Here is a 23558-nt window from a genome sequence, read left to right on the forward strand (position 1 = left end):
GCTTGAATGTTGCACAAACTATAGAGTCATCTTATGAAAACTAAGCCTTATGGAGAGTTCAAACTAATGGTAGTGTAACAAATAATTTATCGCTTCGAACAACAAAGGCCGCAATTTGCAAAACAATTCCCAAATTACTTTTCAATTGAAATGATACTCTAGATTTGATGGACCTAATTTTTCGACAATAGTTTCTAAGTCGACACCGACCGGGTCAAATCGTTATCAATATTCATCTCGGAGATGATTGACTTTCTACAACGTCGGTAATTACGCCGGGATAGATATCGAATGAAGTCTTTAGTGGTATCCGTCGATCGGATCTGAGATAGCGCCGCGACCCGCCGTCACTCGGCCGGAGCGATTTCTCCACGCGAATGTCACGGCTCCAAAAACATCGATCGAACCTATTTCCCTCCAACGACGGCGATGTGGAGCAGTCGTGAGAACGGTAGGGTACAGGTGGCCCTCCCCATCGCGAGCGACGCACCAGTCTGAAGCAGAGACCGCGGCCGAGCGCGCGCGCATTGAAAGCTCTAGCGAAGTTTCGCATATTTTCGTAGACGGTGCGAGTGTTCGGGAAGGGAACATTTTTTGAAAATCTTTTTGTTGGTGCAGTATTAGTAGGGTAATCGGGGCAGATAGGCTTAACGGTAGCTCGACGTCCGTGCGCCGCAAGCATGACGAGCGCCACAGACTGCGCTCTTCTCGCACTGCTTCTGGTATGTTTTTTGGTGTTTTTTATGCATAACCTTTGAAGGTGCAACGGCCTATTAGTAGTAAGTTACCGGCGCTTACCTATCTGTTGCTCTGTTATTAGCGGTAATTTAAATGAGACGTCGTCATACATTTTTTTCTGTCAGAAGTATTTAAAAATAAAGACATTTTAAAACTATCTGCAGAATTTCACATCTCGTAGTTCTAATAATATTTTTTAGAACTCTACATTTAACTTGTTGCATAATTCGGTAAAACGCAAATATAGTTGTAGTAACTCTACAGTCTACATTGTCGGTTTGTTGATGTAAAATTTCTAAATTCTACATCAACAAGCCAACCGCTTTAGAGTTGCACCTATAAACTCTCTATTAGAGGAATACATACTCGTGATACACACTCGGAGCTCGATTCAGCTAAGATTAACTACATACCTACATTTACTAGTATCAACCTAAATCACTCAACTTCTAATGCGTAACAGTTCTACCGTTTAGCAAGTCACCACATTTAATATCAATTACTAGCATGTGTGAAATTTTGACCATAAAATCCAGAACGACCATTAGATTCATTGATGTTATTGGAACCGTTTAAGATATAAAATTTCACGGTCTGCGAACCTGGAGATGCACAAAAGGCTTCGTACCCACTTTTTACTTATGTTAAATGTAATTATATCAAAAAATGTTGAGCTTCACGCTTCTTGTGAATTGTGATGCAGAAAAAGTTGCGGAATCACGGAAGTTATAACCATGAAGGTAGTTAGAAATTAATCACGAAATTAGTGTTTCATTTACTAGTAGATAGAGGTTTAAAATCCATACTAATATTATAAATGCGAAAGTATCTCTGTCTGTCTGTCTGTCTGTCTCGCTTTCACGCCAAAACTACTGAACCGATTGCAATGAAATTTTGTACACAGTTATTCTAGAGTCTGAGAAAGGACATAGGCTACATTTTGATGTGGGAAAATATCTTATTTCCATGAAAATATCGATGAAAATGAATTCGCATTGCGCGTGGCCAGCGCTCATCCCGGGGGTCCTGGGTTCGAGTCCCGCAGGCGGAACAAAAAGTTTTCAATGTTCCTGGGTCTTGGATGTGTATTAAAATAAAATTTCAAAAATCTTAAATGTATTAATTTATGTATAATACTAGCTGTTGCCCGCGACTTCGTCCGCGTGGACTTTAGTTTATAGCGCGCGATGTCAACAAAATTTGTGTCAAATTTAAAAACTTTTTAAAACCCTGGTAAGTGGTACCCCTCTTAGGGCCGCGCTACACCGAAATGGCAGCGCTGAAAGTGCTCGCCTCGCCGCTGCCATTCCGGTGTAGCGCGGCCCTTAATTAATCAAAATACCCAAAAACAGCTGTGCAGTGTGTACATAATCTATACTAATATTATAAATGCGAAAGTATCTCTCTCTGTCTGTCTGTCTGTCTGTCAGTCTCGCTTTCACGCCAAACGCCAAAACTACCCAACCGATTGTAATGAAATTTTGTATACAGATAGTCTAAAGCCTGAGAAAGGACATAGGCTACTTTTTTCTGGAAAAAAGGGTTGTACGGAAGTAATAAACATGAAGGTAGTTAGAAATTAATCACGAAATTAGTGTTTCATTTACTAGTAGATAGAGGTTTAAAATCCATACTAATATTATAAATGCGAAAGTATCTCTGTCTGTCTGTCTGTCTGTCTCGCTTTCACGCCAAAACTACTGAACCGATTGCAATGAAATTTTGTACACAGTTATTCTAGAGTCTGAGAAAGGACATAGGCTACATTTAGATGTGGGAAAATATCTTATTTCCATGAAAATATCGATGAAAATGAATTCGCATTGCGCGTGGCCAGCGCTCATCCCGGGGGTCCTGGGTTCGAGTCCCGCAGGCGGAACAAAAAATTTCAATGTTCCTGGGTCTTGGATGTGTATTAAAATAAAATTTCAAAAATCTTAAATGTATTAATTTATGTATAATATTATAAAAAATCCAGAAATATATCGATGCAATGAACATTTTAGTTCTAATACAATTCAACAGATGGCGTTTTATATTTTTTACTTCATTTTAACATAGAACTAATCTTACTTATTAGTTATTATGTTTTTGTTTATAGTTTTTAATACGTTAGAATATTATGTTTAATCATATTATCACTTGGTATAATAATAATCAATCTATCTTATCTTATAGACCTCCTACTGCATTTCTAATCCTTACTATCCATACTAATATTATAAATGCGAAAGTATCTCTGTCTGTCTGTCTGTCTGTCTTGCTTTCACGCCAAAACTACTGAACCGATTGCAATGAAATTTTGTATACAGTTATTCTAGAGTCTGAGAAAGGACATAGGCTACATTTTGATGTGGGAAAATATCTTATTTCCATGAAAATATTGATGAAAATGAATTCGCATTGCGCGTGGCCAGCGCTCATCCCGGGGGTTCTGGGTTCGAGTCCCGCAGGCGGAACAAAAAGTTTTCAATGTTCCTGGGTCTTGGATGTGTATTAAAATAAAATTTCAAAAATCTTAAATGTATTAATTAATGTATAATACTAGCTGTTGCCCGCGACTTCATCCGCGTGGACTTTAGTTTATAGCGCGCGATGTCAACAAAATTTGTGTCAAATTTAAAAACTTTTTAAAACCCTGGTAAGTGGTACCCCTCTTAGGGCCGCGCTACACCGGAATGGCAGCGCTGAAAGTGCTCGCCTCGCCGCTGCCATTCCGGTGTAGCGCGGCCCTTAATTAATCAAAATACCCAAAAACAGCTGTGCAGTGTGTACATAATCTATACTAATATTATAAATGCGAAAGTATCTCTGTCTGTCTGTCTGTCTGTCTGTCAGTCTCGCTTTCACGCCAAACGCCAAAACCACCCAACCGATTGTAATGAAATTTTGTATACAGATAGTCTAAAGCCTGAGAAAGGACATAGGCTACTTTTTTACTGGAAAAAAGGGTTGTACGGAAGTAATAAACATGAAGGTAGTTAGAAATTAATCACGAAATTAGTGTTTCATTTACTAGTAGATAGAGGTTTAAAATCCATACTAATATTATAAATGCGAAAGTATCTCTGTCTGTCTGTCTGTCTGTCTCGCTTTCACGCCAAAACTACTGAACCGATTGCAATGAAATTTTGTACACAGTTATTCTAGAGTCTGAGAAAGGACATAGGCTACATTTAGATGTGGGAAAATATCTTATTTCCATGAAAATATCGATGAAAATGAATTCGCATTGCGCGTGGCCAGCGCTCATCCCGGGGGTCCTGGGTTCGAGTCCCGCAGGCGGAACAAAAAGTTTTCAATGTTCCTGGGTCTTGGATGTGTATTAAAATAAAATTTCAAAAATCTTAAATGTATTAATTTATGTATAATATTATAAAAAATCCAGAAATATATCGATGCAATGAACATTTTAGTTCTAATACAATTCAACAGATGGCGTTTTATATTTTTTACTTCATTTTAACATAGAACTAATCTTACTTATTAGTTATTATGTTTTTGTTTATAGTTTTTAATACGTTAGAATATTATGTTTAATCATATTATCACTTGGTATAATAATAATCAATCTATCTTATCTTATAGACCTCCTACTGCATTTCTAATCCTTACTATCCATACTAATATTATAAATGCGAAAGTATCTCTGTCTGTCTGTCTGTCTGTCTGTCTTGCTTTCACGCCAAAACTACTGAACCGATTGCAATGAAATTTTGTATACAGTTATTCTAGAGTCTGAGAAAGGACATAGGCTACATTTTGATGTGGGAAAATATCTTATTTCCATGAAAATATCGATGAAAATGAATTCGCATTGCACGTGGCCAGCGCTCATCCCGGGGGTCCTGGGTTCGAGTCCCGCAGGCGGAACAAAAAGTTTTCAATGTTCCTGGGTCTTGGATGTGTATTAAAATAAAATTTCAAAAATCTTAAATGTATTAATTTATGTATAATACTAGCTGTTGCCCGCGACTTCGTCCGCGTGGACTTTAGTTTATAGCGCGCGATGTCAACAAAATTTGTGTCAAATTTAAAAACTTTTTAAAACCCTGGTAAGTGGTACCCCTCTTAGGGCCGCGCTACACCGGAATGGCAGCGCTGAAAGTGCTCGCCTCGCCGCTGCCATTCCGGTGTAGCGCGGCCCTTAATTAATCAAAATACCCAAAAACAGCTGTGCAGTGTGCACATAATCTATACTAATATTATAAATGCGAAAGTATCTCTCTCTGTCTGTCTGTCTGTCTGTCAGTCTCGCTTTCACGCCAAACGCCAAAACTACCCAACCGATTGTAATGAAATTTTGTATACAAATAGTCTAAAGCCTGAGAAAGGACATAGGCTACTTTTTTACTGGAAAAAAGGGTTGTAAGGGGGTGAAAATGCGTAAAGTTCAAATTAAGTTAGTTCCAACAATTCATAATAGATGGCGCCGTGCGTCTTCTACATCGCGCTAACGCTTGCTCAAAAGTCTTCATATAAGACGTGGTATCGACTTACATTTAAGTTTCGATTTTTTTCGATTGTTATATCTATTCTACGGTATTAAATAACTCAGTACTTTATCTGTGCAGTGACGTAACCTTAAATCTATCAATGATAAATAGTTTATGGGTAAAGTTGTGTAATTGGAGGGCTAAATAAGCTTTAAAATTTGGCATAAAATATAAAGTTTAATATAAAAAAATGAAATACTCATTGTGTGCACACTGCACAGCTGTATTGATTTAAGGGGTACCAGGGTTTTTTATAAAAGCTTTTGACACCAATTTTGTTGCGCGCTATAAACTGAAGTCCACGCGGACGAAGTCGCGGGCAACAGCTAGTATTTAAATATTAAACATTACTATTCGTAAAGGTATGGTCATCATTGTGGACAGTAAAGTTAATAAAGTTTTAAAAAGCTTTACAGCTATTATTATTATCCATAGCAGTTATTAACACTATTACAGAACGACATTTAGTGTAATTTTAATCAATATTTGAATTTAACGGTAGCTACATTGAATAAAGTATAATATTAATCTTAAATATAAAGTTTAAGCTACATTTAAATATTTATAAACTATTAATTATTATTATCGTCTACTACCTGGAAGTAAATTATTTCTTAACAGTATTTAGTTATTGATTATTCAATTAAGTGAAGAGAGATCATTACATCACCTTAAGTTATCACGAAGTACTGCAGACATGAGGTGTACGGACGAATGGTCAGAACTCAGAGTACGGATCTCTCTATTAAAGTATCTAACATTACGTATAACGGAGTGGTACTTGTGGTGCGATGCAGCCTGCAGGTTACCTGGAACCTGCAGGCTGCATCGCACCACAAGTCCTTTCACAAGGACCTTCAATGAAATAAAGACCAGTTATTTGGATGTTTAGCACTATTCATTAGTGTATGTTTAGCAATCGAAAACAATACTCGATCACACTGTAAGAATATCATTAGACTAATTACCTGAACTACATGATAATTAACGAAAATGTCAGTTTACAACAGAAAAGCGTTTTACCAATAATTCTTGTCAATAGCTAAATTGTTATTATTCTTGCACTTACTTGTAGTACAACATCTTGAAATTTTTGTTAAGCCACAATATATTTAATTCGCCGACCACGACAAACCTAACCCATACTATCAAAATTGGTCCTAAAACAAACTATAAAGAGCATTGAAATCTCCTCTAATCTGCGCTTATTCTGATTGATCGACCACGACTCGGAGGTAATAACAGTAAAGAGGGTGATTAGCGAGCAAGCGATCGTCTCGAGCGAGTAGCGCCGTTCATTAGCGCGGCGGACCGCGACCGCTCTATCACTCAGTAAGCATTGACACCAACTTCTGATGATCAAATCAGCTCTGGATTTCCAAATAGGGCGTATAGGCTGAGCGGCATATTTCGTTCATGGGCGGCGGAAATAAAGTGACCTACAGTTTAAAACATATAAACCCGGCACTGAATCAAATATACTGTTGCTATAATATGATATTAACATCAACCATTACTACACACTACATCGTCTGGTTATCAAACCTATGAAACCTTCAAATTTTTCTCTATTTAGTACATAATGTCCGTTAGAGCGGCGGATCGCGACCGCGGCATCAGTTATTAAACATTGTATATTGATAATATAATAGCTTCTGATCAAATCTATTGATAAATAATCCTTCTCTACGACAATAGCAAAAATGAAGCAGTTCAGAAATAGCCCAATAGGTGAAGCACCGATATTGTTTATTGGAGTTTTGTCTAAATATCTACCAACCTCAGACTGCGACTGTGGCATATTTCAGATTGTCGATTCTTTAACATAGCTTATTGCCAATGTTTATAGATACCATTCAACACCATGTCGCGTCTCTGTGAATATATCTATCACCATTACTCTTCTCTTCCCGTGAGTCTAGATGTTGTATATTTCATAATTTAAAGCATCTGACACGATGAGTGATAGCGTCTAAAGTTTATATTAAAGTGTGTTTACATTAAAACATACACACATATCTGGGAGAGCCATGCTTCGGCACGAATGGGCCGGCTCGACCGGAGAAATACCACGTTCTCACAGAAAGCCGGCGTGAAACGGCGCTTGCGCTGTGTTTCGCCGAGTGAGTGAGTTTACCGAAGGCCCAATTCCCTACCCTATTCCGTTCCCTACCCTCCCCTATTCCCTTCCCTTCCCTTTCCTACCCTCCCCTATTGCCCTATTCCCTCTTAAAAGGCCGGCAACGCACTTGCAGCTCTTCTGATGCTGCGAGTGTCCATGGGCGACGGAAGTTGCTTTCCATCAGGTGACCCGTTTGCTCGTTTGCCCCCTTATTTCATAAAAAAAAAACATTAACGAAATCTGGCATTTGACTATTATCTGAAATATCTAAAAATCTGACAAAATCTTTCTGATACAGTAAATGAAAAATCTTTCCCTAAGAATTAGGAACTTATAATAACTAACTGCAATTCTTTACCTTTGCGCCCTATCCCTTTACGTTCTCCATGACGTCACAACTCACAACCGACAACATTGTTTTTATCTGTATGCATTTATTATTAGGACGCGTTTATGGAAGCGAGACTGTTAGGTGCAGTAAACTATTGCATAAACCCATTAACATTTCTTCGCACTTGGTTATAAAACTGCTCTACAATTCAACAACTGCTTTTATTGTATAGCTACTAGCTAGTATTATATTATTAACTGTATGTATTACTATTCCTGTTTGGTATTTTTAAGAACTCGTTAATTTGTCGAGAAATCGGATTTTCAAAATTTTATGCATAATATGTAAATAATTAAGTTCAATTTTATTAGTCTCGCTTTAGCGAGTTTTAACTCGACAAGGACTGGATCGATTAGCCAAAACTTGAAAATAAAATTTCGTGGAGGTCTAGAGAAAGTTTGTAGGCTGAAAAAATTATGTTAGGAGAAAAGTACGATACGAAGTTTACCGGGCCATCTATTATAGGTATGTAGTCCCACTCTAAGTTTCATATGGAATGTCAAGTAGATCTTCTCAGATTAAGTTCAATCCTACAAATTTATCAAGCGATAATATACAGTAGAGTAGGTCATTAAGCAGTGTCGCCGAAGACTGGATCACCTACCGACGACCCTTGCACACTTTTCGACTTTATTACTATTGTAATAAGGTCGACTAGACACATTTGTAGTGTACGTGGTGTATGGGACGTCACGGCGCACGAGCATGGGGCACTCGGAACTGTTACTTCTACTATATTCACATGTAGTAATAACGCACAAAAATTTCACGTTTGTAGGTCGACATTGAGTTAACTGTATAAAATGTATACTGTATAATACAGTTTTATACTAAATATTTTAATTAGCACGCAGATCTTACGCAGATTTTGTAGAACGTACAATTTTGGGAGCTGTATGTAGAGCGAACGCTACTTGGAAAAAACTACTAGACTTCTGTACAGTATATTATATCCTATATTATGTGTGTTACACGTTTTCCATTTGTAGTAGAGATTATGTAGTCTACATAGATGACAGCGGACTTTACAAATAGTTGCTTGTTGTGGTCCTTTTGAAGGAACTTCGCTCCTTGCGAAGTTCAAAACTTGTTTTAATGTTCTTTAAACTGTTTCAGTGTTATATTATGATAATTAAACACTGTCAATGATTTTCATATTGTGTTTTTATCTTTATCTACTCACACACATCCACATTCGATCCGCACATTTTAAAACATTTAACCTGCGGCGGTTAGAACATAAAGTTAATATACCTAGCGGAATAGAGCAACAATCTCGAGCTGCCAAGCGAAACCGAAATTGGTTTCATCTGTGTGTAGAAATATGTGTACGTAATACACTTACACAAGCATGATTGAACATGATTTCTATGAGATTAAATTGTCAACGTGCGGCACGTGCCGACTGGACGTAAAAAAAAAAGAGTGTTGCTGTCATGTATCACACGTCTCTTTTTACCACGCAGTGTTACTGATAGTGACATCTCTCTTGCTCAGGCCTTTGTTTCTCTATTCCGCTAGGTATATTAACTTTATGGGTTAGATCTATTATTCATTTCTTTTCAAACTCTTCATTATATTCAGTTTAAGCATTATTACCCTTCGTTATTACCTCTTAGTGCGGCCGTAAGAAGTGACTCATCTGAGAAATGTAAATACATATTATTTTGGTACTTTGTATCTCTTTACGGTGCAACAAATTAATATTTTAATTTGAAGAAAGCTAATTATCATATTATAATAACAATTATAATATACTGAATTATTCTGCCAATTTAGAAAAACCAGACGTGTACTAACAGTTACAAGATTCGCTTTTCTGATTTTGAAATCGAAATTTAAACTCAAAATTGTTGTTATTGACCTAATAAACTACTATGTCGTGTCGTACGTTTTACTATTTATTTTTGAAGTAAAATCTTTTTAGTGGCCTTGTATATTGAGGTACTCGATCAGTAAAAAAAATTAAACTCGGTTAACATGACTAACATAGAAAATTATCTTTTTCTGCTGAAAACAGGGGGGATTTTCCACGCAGTATAAAATGAAAATGTATTTCAGGCGCCTTTAAAATCTCTTAGCTTTTTAGGGTTACGTAGCCAAATGGCAAAATACGGAACCCTTATAGATTCGTCATGTCTGTCTGTCGGATATTGATACAAAAATTGAAAAATTATTAAAAAATTTAGGGGTCCCCATAGGTACAATTGAAACAATTTTTTTTTTCATCTAACCTATGCCTGTGGAGTATCTATGGATAGGTCTTCAAAAATCATATTGAGGTTTCTAACATCATTTTTTTCTAACCTATATAGTTTGCGAGAGAGAGCTCTTACAAAGTGGTAAAAAGTGACCCTCCCCCCCTCCTCTAACTTCAAACCTTGGAAGTCGGTTTCAATTTTTCGTTTAAAAAATAATAATATTAATCTCGATTACAATAGCATACATTCACGCGGACGGAGTTGCGGGCAACAGCTAGTCACTAACTTAGTGATGAAAATATGAACACCGTAGTGAATAAATCATGATAGGAATCGGCGTGAAGTTTTCATTACCGCGTGCGTGCGCGCAGATCATATAGCTTCCTCTGTAACGTTACTGTCAGATGTTCCGTACACTGGAAACGAATTACATAGGAATTCAAATACTTGGAAAATCTTATATATAAAATTCTCGTGTCACAATGTTCGTTCCCGTACTCCTCCGAAACGGCTTGACCGATTCTCATGAAATTTTGTGAGCATGTTGAGTAGGTCTGACAATCGGCCAACATCTATTTTTCATACCCCTAAGTAATAAGGGTTGTTCACATTATTAAAAATTATTTATATGGCAAAGCCACTATAATAATTATAAAATAAAGAAAACTATTGATAAATTCACTGAATGTTGATTTAAATTACAAAATAAGTTGAAGGCTTGGCTGGAATGTGATCTGAAAACTTTTTACGATAGATATATTGCATGGCTATGCAATATTTTGCTTGGCTCCTTTTTACATTTAATGTTTTGGTGGGATTTTAAATTTCCAAGTTTCTGACTCCTTAGTTCTGTCTACTCTGTAAATGCTGTTGTTTTTTAACAGATGCTCATAAAATGACAAATCGAGCAACTTCAATCGCGTTCACTGGCCTCCAAAAATTATTATAATTTTTGATAAGATTTAAGAATTAGGATCCGGATAGATCGTTCGTAATATTTGCAGTCGTTGCTAAAAAAGTCGATTGCATTAAACCAAACATATTATAATTTGTATGGTTTAATGTAAAGATTAATGTTGGATTTAAACAGTAGAATAATGGAACAGACAACAGTACTGGCACGCGCGATGACATTATTCACAGACCTTATTGTGACTTGTGAGACGCAGAACTATATTTGCAATAAATGATTTCCATTAAATCCGCCATGTGCCAGTTACAAGCTAGACTTCACGAGAAAGTGTTATTTGGACCAAAACATACTGATAGGAGATACAGTTCCCATTAAATATCGATTAATGTTCATCAAGAGAGTTTTTGTAAGTGAAAATATAGTTTGTGAAACGAAAATTATATCTTTGATGATGACCTATGGGCCATCAACAAAGAAATTAATTCGAAAGAATTTATTAGGTAACCTTACGTTTTGGTCGGATATATCAATGTTAAGCGTCATCCGACGACTAGGTTTAGTCCGATCGAATAATTTAAGTCCATCCGTACTTCGGAAGCACCTATACTTGCTTATTGCATATTAAGCTTGTTAAAAGCATCTACTCTGCAAAAATAATAAGTCTCATACAAGACCTTGGTCTAGTATGAGACTTATTAATTTTAAGGGCTAAAAATGCATAGTAGAGTCACAGTATAGCAATATGACAGGGACTTATATTGCTATACTGTGGTAGAGTCTTGACTCTACTATGCATTTTTAACCCTTAAAATTTTCTGTCCACATTTATTATTTACCTAACCCCATCGAAACTCATATTTTAACGAGCTTCCTAACGTTCAAGATTTAATGTTCGTAGGATTAAGTACAAAGTACTAAGAGTACTAAGTACTAAGAGTACTAGAGTCTTGACTCTACTATGCATATTTAACCCTTAAAATTTTCTGTCCACATTTATTATTTACCTAACCCTTTATCCATCGAAACTCATATTTTAACGAGCTTCCTAACGTTCAAGATTTACTGTTCGTAGGATTAAGTACAAAGTACTAAGTTAACTAACTCGCACTTGTCCGCGAGACGGTCGTAAAGCGATAATATAATAAGTTTTAATTACTACTATGTTATGGTAACCCACAATTACTGAGATACCATCTTACCGAGCGTGGGACGAAACCGCAAGGAAGTGAAATTTATTTGCCGCTTCTACAATGTAAGTACTGTAAGGTATCCTATCTTATCTTTTTGGGAAGAGATTTTTGTGACAAAATAAATGTGCTACATTGCTACTTTTAAAATTAATGTTTTCCAACTTTACCTGTGCCCAGATTCTGATGGTTTTTTTGAATATCAAGAGCGTTTTACAATGGTAGAATTTTTGACGTCGACCGATTTCTATCTATACTAATATTATAATTTATGCGAAAGTTTTGGAGCAACGGAGTTGCGGGGGTCATCTAGTTATTTATACTAGAGATCGCCCAATGGTCGAAATTCAACCTTAGTTATCTTCTTCTTTCGGCTCCCCGTTTAAAGTATTGACTATTTCCAAAGACCTTTAAATGATTATGTCCATGACTATTTCAGATTTAATAAATAATCGGTCAAGTGCGAGTCGGACTCACGTACGAAGGGTTCCGTACCATTATAGAGCAAAATTAGGCCAAAATTTGTGTTTTTGTATGGGAGCCCCTCTTAATTATTTATTTAATAATGATAATATTATTAAATATTAAATTACACATAAAACTAAGGATTGTGTGAAAAATTCAAGTACCTACCTGTTTCTGTTATTGATATAGAGCAAAAAAGGCCAAAAAAATCAAGTTGGTTGTATGGGAGCCCTCCTTAAATATTAATTTTATTTTGTTTTTATAATTTTTTGTTATAGCGACAACAGATATATACAATCTGTAAAAATTTTAACTCACTAGCTATTACCGTTCTTGAGTTACAGCCTGGAGACATACAGACGTACAGACAACGAAGTCTTAGTAATAGGGTCCCGCTTTAAGGTAGGGTACGGAACCCTAAAAAAACAACAATCCATTTTTAAAGTGTGGGAGCGCTGCTGGTAAAGGAGAACTGTCAAAAATTACGTTTAAGCGTTAGTTTCATTTTTGCCACGTTCATTTAAAGCCAAGTCGAGCTATAACATAAATAATCCTATATCATCTAGATTTTTATTTGACAACAGACTTCAACCATAAACAAAAGAGTATAATTCGTATGTATAGGCTTGTCATTCAAAAAGATGCTAGTATGCACATTGCAGTGTGTGTAGCGTTTTATTTTTTATAAAAATGTATATAAAAGCATAATTTCAAAATAATATTAGCTCGATGCACTCCTTCACCATATAAGTAAAATAACTGTGCAAAATTTCATTCACCTATATTTTCGCATTTTTCGTTAAAAGGGATCCAAAGTTTTTCGCTATAATTCTAAAATGTCATACATATTTTGAATATTATACCATCCTTAATGTAATCTTTCTTCTACAATGTACAATATTATACCGCTTTCTAGTAATATCTTAATAATATCTAAGAACAGGCGGCAGTAATAAATATATCATGAAGAGAATCGCCAGCATGATATACTATGGGTAGCAACTAGCAACACTTATGCAGTTATAACCCGCTACATTGGGGCCGTAAGCACTATAAGCACATAATTTCTAATGCTACTTTTACTATGTCCGACTTACTATTCGTGACATAATTTTAGTAGGTTTAACACAATATAGGCAAACTTATTTCGAGATAACAAAAATTGAAACGGACTTCCAAGGTAAAGACAATAGTAATAGTAACTAACTTAAATAAACTAAAAAGTATTAAATAATTCTTATCTGCACGGCCGTAGCATACTTTTCTCGAAGTGGTTCGCGGCTCTTTTACACCCCCTTTATCTTCTATGTTAACAAGGCTAGGGATTTAGAATTTCGGTGACTAGAAGCAAGTATTAAAACTAGCTTAACCTCCAAATTACATAACATTTCGATAAATAGTTTAATAGTTACGGATGATCAAAGTTACTACATTTTGTCACTCACTGACTGACAGATCAGCAAAATTCTAAGGTACTTCTAACAGACTTAGAACCTTGAAATTTGGCAACAAAGTAGCTTGGCAATGAGCACTAGAGAAATAATCAGCGACTGATTGGATTTATTGGGTACCATCGTCCACATGCGTCGTTACATGCTAAAAACACTTTACGCATGCCGCTTGTGTAAGTATGAACTACCCGTACCCCAAATATGAAGTTTTATATTTGCTTTTCTTATGCTCATTGCCGAGCCACTATAACAATTATAAAATAAAGAAAACTATTGATAAATTCACTGAATGTTGATTTAAATTACAAAATAAGTTGAAGGCTTGGCTTGAATGTGATCTGAAAACTTTTTACGATAGATATATAGCATGGCTATGCAATATTTTGCTTGGCTCCTTTTTACATTTAATGTTTTGGTGGGATTCTATACTCAGTATTTCTGTTCTCAATTTTCATTATTTTGAAGTCGGTACCAGTCCTTGTTGCAGTTATATTCTGTCATATAACTGGCCATCAGGTTAGCAGTTAGCTGATACCGACTTCAAAATAATGAAGATTGAGAACAGAAATACTGAGTAGATATAGAATAAGAATTATTTAATACTACTTAATACTAATTTAATACTTTATACTTTGTAGGGCTCCGTACCCAAAGGGTAAAAACGAGACCCTATTAATACGACTTCGTTGTCTGTCCGTCTGTATGTCTCCAGGCTGTAACTCAAGAACGGTAATAGCTAGAGAGTTGAAATTTTCACACATTGTATATATCTGTTGCCGCTATAACAACAAATACTAATAACAAAACAAAATTAATATTTAAAGGGGGCTGCCATACAAGAAACGTGAATTTTTTGGCCTTTTTTGCTCTATATCAACGTAAGCAGCAGGTAGGTACTTGAATTTTTCACACAGTCCTTAGTTTTATGTGTTCTTTAATATTAATTAATGAAATAAATATTAAAAAAAAATTAATAGGGGCTCCCATACAAAAAACACAAATTTTGGCCTAACTTTGCTCTATAATGGTACGGAACCCTTCGTGCGTGAGTCCGACTAGCACTTGGCCGGTTATTAGTTTATTTAAGATTATTACTATTGTCTTTACCTTGGAAGCCAGTTTAAATTTTTGTTAAAAAAATAATAATTTTAATCTTTTTAGTTATCTACAAGACCGGGTTTTATGTATGAGTAGATAACCACTACAAAAGTTAACTTACTGTAAGTAAATTACTGTAAGTGAAATTTTGTTAAACCCTATTTGCAGATATCTAAGCGACGCTAAAATTTCCGAACTTTTATCTTTAAAGGTTCAGGAGTTCTGTTCAGTGCCATTGGATACAAAGACACCTTCGGATGAAATTTCACTTATGCCTCAAATACTTCAGAAAAAATGGAAATCACTATATTAGGCTTCCATACAAATTTCAAAGAGTCACCTCAATTTCTCATAGATACCATCATCAGATCCCCACTTTTGTGAACATGGTACCAAATTCGGATTAAACCCTATACACCAACAAAAGAATAATAAAAATCGGTCCACAAACGGCGAAGTTATGGTTGAACATACAAAACAATATACAGAAGAACATATTATGACCTCCTCCTTTTTGGAAGTTGGTTAATGTTGGCTTTCTGGAAATTACACGTATAATTACTTAATTGGTACAGAGCGCGGCTCTTGACTCGGAGGTTGTGGGTTCGATTCCCGCGTTGGAAACATGTTATTTCCAAGTTTGGTTAGGACAATGCAGGCTGATCACCTGATTGTCTGACAAGTAAGATGATCCATGCGTCGGATGGGCATGTAAAAAGTCGGTCCTGCGCCTGATCTCTCGCCGGTCGTGTCGGTCTTCCGTCCCACTGGGTTATGAGAGTAAAGGAATAGAGAGTGCTCTTGTGTACTGCGCACACACTTGGGCACTATAAAATTACTCCTGCGTAGCTGGCCTGGTTTCAATGAAACCGGCCACCGTCACCGAAACCGGTGTGGGAGCTATTATAATTACTTAATAGAAAATAAAAAATTACAGGTACCTTTAAATTATCTACGAAAGTGAAAAAAAGGTTATAAAATTGAAAATTAAAACACGTAAAGAAAGTTCCGAGTTTATAAAACCATAAGAACTCTATATTTTCCCTTCTCAATTTCACATTTATGAAATTTTCTCTAGAAATTTTTTGTTTAAATTATAGCCGAATACAAAATTTTAGAAAATAGTCGTGTTAAAACTTAAAAGTATTTTAATTACGAACTTCGAATCAGAGCGCAACTGCGGTAGGAACGTTACTGCTGGAATTTACATACATTCGGTAACGGAATTAAATTGCTTTTAACCGTTCAGTTACCGCTGAATTTCTTTAAACCTTATGCGGTCGGAATAACGGTCTAGTCATGGGTAAAATAACTCCGACCGATCTACCAAAAACCGAGTAATTCCTACTAGATACTTTGCTAGAATGACTTTGAATTAGTTTTCCACGAAAGCTAATCGATTTGTGTAGCAAAGTTGAGATTCATGGATTATATTAATTTCCAGGTTTTTTTTATTACTTATGTATATTAAGTAAGTATAATACGGTGAGTATATTTTTAAATGAGCCATTTAATCCCTGCAAGACAAATCGATTTTCTGACAAGTATAAAGTTAAACTTGGACTGTTTTAGAATCAAGCACGCAAAAATTTTAAACGTTTTCGCTATTCAGACGCCTTCTTTCGGATCATGCATACGGTCAGTATGGTATGCAAAATCTGAAACTAAAGGAAAATTTTATAATCTCTGTACAAAGACTAAAGTTACGGTAAACCTGTCTTCAAAGACTTATACAGCTAATATGTCAATGTGTATCTTACAAATATTTTTTAAATTCTGTTCTAAAATTAGTTATTAATTATTATTTAAAAAGTTATTTCAGCCACGAAGTTATTACATTATTTTTCTGTTATGATTTTTGTGTACACATTCGACAGTCGTTACTACTAAAGTACCACATTAACCTCAGCGCTAACCGCTTAACCCGGAGGTTAAGTGTCAGTCGGTTAAATTAAACGACTGGTAACCGCATCGTTTAACTAACATCGTGTCAGCGTTCACTATCGCTTTGTACTACCGCAGAAAAAAATAAAGAACTCCTACTAGTGAGTACTATCACAAATGTTCAATGGATATTAAAAGAAAAGAGTTTTATTTTTCCGAATAGGTTACAAAGTAACTGTTTTTGGAAAGTCTACGATGCCTACCACCGGTTTGGGAACTAACCTGACGAAAAGATAAAGTAAGAAACTCGCTCTATTAAGTATTTGCTACGCGGCTTCTCTCCACAGAATACTTATATTGAAATAAGTATCTTAAGGTACTCTTGCTGATGTTGACCCACGATGGACAAATACAGGCGATCACGAACGAGTACCGAATTATTATGATTGCCCATGATCACCGATTGTCCATGCTATAGGTAGCTTCGCTCTGATGGTGGAAACTGGCAATTATGGTTAATCCACATTGACGCGTAATACAATGTCTTTACTGACTTTAGTTAGTACATAATATTATACTTAGCAGGTTCAGATATTATCATCTGGAGTTATCTTGTAGTCAATGTTTGTCGATATTTAAGTTATTTCATATTACATTGCATTGTGATAAGATTATTCTTCGGCACTTATTTTATATTGTAAAGAAAGTAGAAACCCTTTTCGTTTTTGTAGTTGATCTACGCAAACCAAAGGGGTGCCGCCTTTTTTTAACACTACCAGGCACCAGCACCCCGGGCGCCAAAGAAATGTCGCCCACGGCACTGGTAGTGCTAAACCGGCCCTGAGAGTAGGTACCATAAGCACAGAATAGATAAAAAGTATATTACGAGTAAATGATTCACGTACAGTCACGATGGCTAAATTAAATTACAAATGCAAGTAAAAACCTGAATCTCAATAGTGAGTAACCTCAATTCTAAATATTATTATTATAATAGAAGCGATTTGCGGTTTTATATCCGTTTAATAAGTAAAAGCGAGGCATATCTTGGAATCATAGATTTCACTACATTGAGTCTTTGAGATGGTGAAAATTGATTCAACGATTTTAGTCAGGTTTTAAATAAAATGTTGAAAACCTGGTTCAAGATTGGTTTAGATTTGCAATTCGAAAGGGCTGGACCGATTTTGATACATATTGATAACTAGATGACGTCCGCAACTCCGTTGCGCCAAAATTCGTTTTCGGGAACCGTAAGTACCTACATTTTACTTGGATAAAAAGTATCCATGTCCTTTCCCGGGACTCAAAGTATCTCCATACCAAATTTCAGCAAAATAGGTTCAGTAGCGGCGCGCGGCGTGAAGAGGTAACAGATAGACAGACACTTTTTCGCATTTATAATATTAGTGTGGATGTTTCTTTTAGGGTTCCGTACCCAAAGGGTAAAAACGGAAGCCTATTACTGAGACTTCGATGTCTGTCTTTCTGTCTGTCTCCAGACTGTATCTCAAGAACCGCCGCGCCGTAGCTAGATAAGCTAGACTTCTGAAATTTTTACAAATCACAGATTATGTATTTCTGATGCCGCTATAACAACAAAGTACATATACTAAAAACAAAATAAAGTTAATATTTAAGGGGAGCTCCCATACATCAAACGTGATTTTTTCGCCTTATTTGTTCGTGATCCATAATGGCAACATGTCTAAGACACTTAAAATTTTCACAAAATCCTTAATTATATTACTTATATAAATAAAATAAATAAATAAGGGGGGCTCCAATACAAAAACCACAATTTTTTCCCTACTCTCGCTCTACAACGGTACGAAACCCTACGTGCACGAGTCCGACTCGCACTAGGCCGATTTTATTTATTAATTGTAAGGTCCTGTTTGTAACAGCGTAGGTATATCAAAAAGTTTTCTTATCGCCTACCCATAACCACAGAATAGATAATAGTTGCCATAACGTACAGCGTACTATAGCTATGAAATATGAATTTATAGCAGTCAGCTCTTCAAACCTTGACCCTAGGGTTGCCATCTTGTTTGGCAAGAAATAAAGTATATTCAGATCTCTGAAGTATTTTCAACAGTATTTTAGTAAAATGAACAGTACGATCGAGGAATTAATTAGAGCTTCTGTCAAAACTAACTTGAAATTAAAAAAAAAGTCTGAGCGTCTTGGTTTAATACGCCATAATAAAGTGTTGACATTTTGATGCTGAAAACAGTATTTTGTATACTTTATTTTTCTTCAACAGTAAAAAGTATAATTTAATGAAAAACAGTATAATACTGTTTAAAACAGTATGGTTGGCAACCCTACTTGACCCATATGTTAACAGTTAAGACAAAACACATCGTTAATCAGTGCGAACAATGAGATAATAGAACAAAGTGGATAATTACTTGTTCATTGTTGCAGGTACAACTGATCTCCGCGCAAGACTACGATGGTAAGTACCCCATCAGCAGGAAGTGTTTCTAAAATAGGTCATCGGTGTGTCCTTGCGTTTTCATTGTCTTTAGCTTTGTCCCAATGCTTCGCCTGGGAGAAATGTTATTCCTAAATCCTAATTTTTCATCACCCATTACCCACAGGATGTAACAAAACTATGATATAATACTTAAGGGTGTGTTTGGGTATCCTATATTGAGTTCGCTGTGAAAGTATCAGCGCCGAAAGAGTAACTTTGTTTTTTACTTTTGTATGGGAAAATTCATTTCGCTTGGGCGCTTGCCCATACAACTCACAAAAAATGATCTTTCAGTGCTGCTATAGTTTCACAGTGAACTCTATGTAAGGGACACATTCAAACACTTAAGTATTATCACTTACTTTTGTTACACCTTGTATAAGCTCATCGGGTGGAATTGGATGAAAAGCTATCGGATTTTAACGTTGTTCGTGGCGGCCGAAAAGGAAGATCTTCCGACCGAGCGAGATAGCATGCTCGATCAGGCCGAAGCCCACTGACGTCATTTCAGACGTTGTATATATCTTGCCGTTCTCCGAAACTTCGATAGCGCGATGCAGGAATGTTAGGCGAATTGTGGGTACCGCCACAGGATCATAAGAGGAACATATTGTGTGCATTAAGCTTTCAAGTTTGCGCACTGCCACTGGGTTTGCCATGCGTTGACTTCTCAAGTCTCAGTTATAGGCAATGCTGCTTCGCCTTCTTTATCTTTGTCTAATACACATGCATTCCATTTGTTATGTAGTATTTGTGGTGTTTTTAATAAACTACCGAATCTAAATGTGGCCTATTTAGTACCTACATATTTAATGTGGCCTATTTAGTACATTTAACTAATTATGACGCCCGCATTTCCGTTGCGCCAAAATTAGTTTACCGCGCGGGAACCGTACATTTTCCGGGATAAAAAGTATCCTATGTATCAAAGTATCTCCATGACTTTCATCAAAATCGATTCAGCGGTTTGGGCGTGTAGAGGTAACAGACAGACAGATAGACAAGCTAATACACTTTCGCATTTATAATATTAGTATGGATTTATTGACATTGTAGGTACGGAAATTTTAATTGCAGTTACGGACATCCAGTGCACGTTTTCGAGCGGGGGCTCCGGAATCCGGGATTCCGTGTCGGCGTTACTCCGGAAGCCGGAGGGTTTCCGGGGCGGACCCCTGTTCGCCGACGACCGCGCCACGGACCCCATCGCGGACCCCGTGTGCCAGATCCGACCGGAGGCTGAAGACCCCACTGGCCTGTTATACAGGCTGAAGATCACTGACTTTTCCAAGTGCGGAGTGTTGAAGAGAAATGTAAGTTTGATTTATCGTTACATTATTTTTCGGAATATCAAATAAGTAGGTATCTTTTATCTTGCTGTTTCCGCATTGCTATTTTCAGTGCCGTAAATAGTCTTTTTTGCGCCCTGTGCGAGCTTCTATAACTGCACCATTATCTTTTAACAGACTTCAAAAAACGAGGAGATTATATTATGTAAGGCTGTGGATATTTTTTACTACATTGGGAAACATCTCTGGGGCGCAGCGGGAACTTATTTTGAGCAAACCGAAAAAATAAGAGTCCTCCCTGGTCCGGCCATTCTTACGAACCCCCAGAGTCTACGCCCTGTGCCTGGGCACGGTGGCACCGCCCTATTTACGTAGTTACTGGCTATTTTCTATGTAAGGGACACATACAGACCCTTGTCCCTAAATATTGTCATTATGTATATTGGCACAAACACGTTGCATTTTGCAATGCTCTAAAATCTAAATGTTTTGAAATCTTTAAGACTGGTAACTTAATTAATACATAATATACATAATATATTGGTCACAGCCGGGCCTGGTTTTGTTTATTTTTTAATAAACACGGTGGGTTGCACCCACGGATTGCACCAGAGGCGTTGTTATAGGGTTAAAGTTATCGTCAAATATGGCGTCCATTACTGACTTTTACTAGAGATTTGACAGTTCATTAGATATTCCGTTATAGTTAAAGTAAGTTGGTGCAACCCACCCCGGCATTTGTTAGCTTAGCCAAAATACCGACATTACTACAGCCTGTCGGCTACCTCATTCACCTTTACACGCTAGGATTGTCTGATCACAGGCATTGTGGCTAAGCGTTATATTTAACGCGTAGTCCAAGCCGTTATAATAACCGCGCACTTTGTAAGGCGATGACTGACAGTATCGAGGTGAAAACTAAACCGTACGCCACTGTAATTTGCCTCGTTCAGTCACTAGTCAGTATGTCATACAACATATTATATCGATCGTCATTGTGCCAGTTCTGACGTCTTGTTCAGTAATGATTGTTCCGATATAGTTTAGAATGTTCTGTTATTCGCGTCGTTAGCGCTCAGCCTATTTTAATGACGGAAATATTGCCGTCTTGTTACGCGGCAAGACTTAATAGATTTTTACGGAATTTTATATGATCGTGATCGTGTCGTTATATATTTGCAGTGATTGTATGTACTTAAATAAAAACAGCAAATAATTCAACCCTATCGGGTAAAATTGCAATCTTGTGAAAACGGTAAAAAGCAGTGATGGTCTAAAAAAATTGGGCAAGTGCTAGTCGGACTCGCGCACGAAGGGTTCCGTACCGATACAGAGCAAAAATAGGCAAAAAAATGTGTTTCTTGTATGGGAGCCCCACTTAAACTATTAATTTATTTTAATGTTATTATTAAATATTAAAGTACACATAATATGTATAACAAAAGAAGGTGTGAAAAATTCAAATGCCTACCTCTTGCCATTATATTGATATAGAGCGTAAAAGGCCGAAAAAATCATGTTTTTTGTAAGGGAGCCCCTCTTAAATATTAATTTTATTTTGTTTTCAGTATTTGTTGTTATAGCGACAACAGATGTAAACAATTTGTAAAAATTTCAGAAGTCTAGCTAATTATAGCGGTTCTTGAGATACAGCCTGGAGACAGACAGACGGACAGACAACAAAGTCTTAGTATTAGGGTCCCGTTTTTATTCTTTGGGTACGGAACCCTAAAAACCCTAAAGCAGTAGGGCCTTTTCTTAATTTATATCTTTTTTTGTTAATTTATGGTTATTTCTTTTATTTTTGCGACTTATGTGTGTTTGGTTCTATGTACCATCGAGGAAATTGATTCCTAGGCAGTTGACGGACCTACTTAATTTGGTCCGCTTATGTCAATAATTGTATGGTAGGCTGTAGCTGCAGTAGGTAATCGGCCGGATGGGTTTGACTTAACGCGACCAAATTACTTAGGTCCGCCATCTGGCTAGGAATCAAGTTCCTGGTAGTACATTCATTGACTATACAAAAATTATCAAAAACTAGCGGTACTACGGAACTTGTTTTTGTTAATTTATGGTTATTTCTATTGTTTTTGCCACTGTGTGTTTTGTTCTATATGCAAATCAAGGACTTATATTAACCGTCCAACTTCCTCCAGGGCTTCGTGCACGTCCGCATCTGGTTCCCGCAGTTCCCGGGCGTGGTGATGCAGTCGGACCAAGAGCTGATCATCATGTGCAAGCCCCCGGAACCCACCATCATCGAGAACAAGGCCGCCGGCTTCGCGGGCAGCTTGTGAGTTGGATTATCTATGCACGAGTTTTAGAATACGGCGAAGCTAAAGGCATGACACGCTTTCCATCATAACCAAAGCCTAAAAAGGTTCCAATATAGTAGCATTTCACACTTAGATGTTTTGTATGTTATTGCTTAGCTGTTTGTGATGGTCTTTTACATTAGAATTTAGATTACATTCATTTCAATTTAAAGTTATATCGATTGCCAAAAATTGCAATTACTAAAGCTTATCTTCTTGCGACCATTTGGGTTTAAGTTAATCGAGGATTAAATATTATCTTACTGGTTGTTCATAGTTCATATTTATAAAATTAGCAATAAGTTCGCCTTTTGTGCACCATTATTCATTATACATTGTTGTTTTATGTAAAATTGTTTTTATTTTGTATTTTTTTGGTGTGCAATAAAGTGTTTTTGTATTGTATATAAAAGAGAAGCAAGGGCGTCGCCAAGGGGGGGCAGGGAGGGACAGCTGCCCCCCCCCCCCCCCCTAGAGATTCTAAAAAAGTTGCCAAATATACTTAATGCAAACAACGACC

General features: G+C 36.6%; 1 protein-coding gene across 1 annotated transcript in view; it reads left to right on the forward strand.

The window, feature by feature from the left end:
* Positions 1–644: 644 nt before the first annotated feature.
* The window catches only part of LOC121738682, a 37256-nt gene continuing 14342 nt past the window's right edge, over positions 645–23558 (forward strand). The window contains exons 1-4 of the mRNA XM_042130901.1: positions 645–722; positions 19380–19410; positions 20509–20744; positions 22880–23016. Of these exons, the coding sequence (XP_041986835.1) occupies positions 681–722; positions 19380–19410; positions 20509–20744; positions 22880–23016 (446 nt within the window). The 5' untranslated portion in view covers positions 645–680. The remainder of the gene's footprint in view (positions 723–19379; positions 19411–20508; positions 20745–22879; positions 23017–23558) is intronic.

Source organism: Aricia agestis, chromosome Z (assembly GCF_905147365.1).
Source record: "Aricia agestis chromosome Z, ilAriAges1.1, whole genome shotgun sequence".
In the NCBI taxonomy this organism is placed as follows: domain Eukaryota; kingdom Metazoa; phylum Arthropoda; class Insecta; order Lepidoptera; family Lycaenidae; genus Aricia; species Aricia agestis.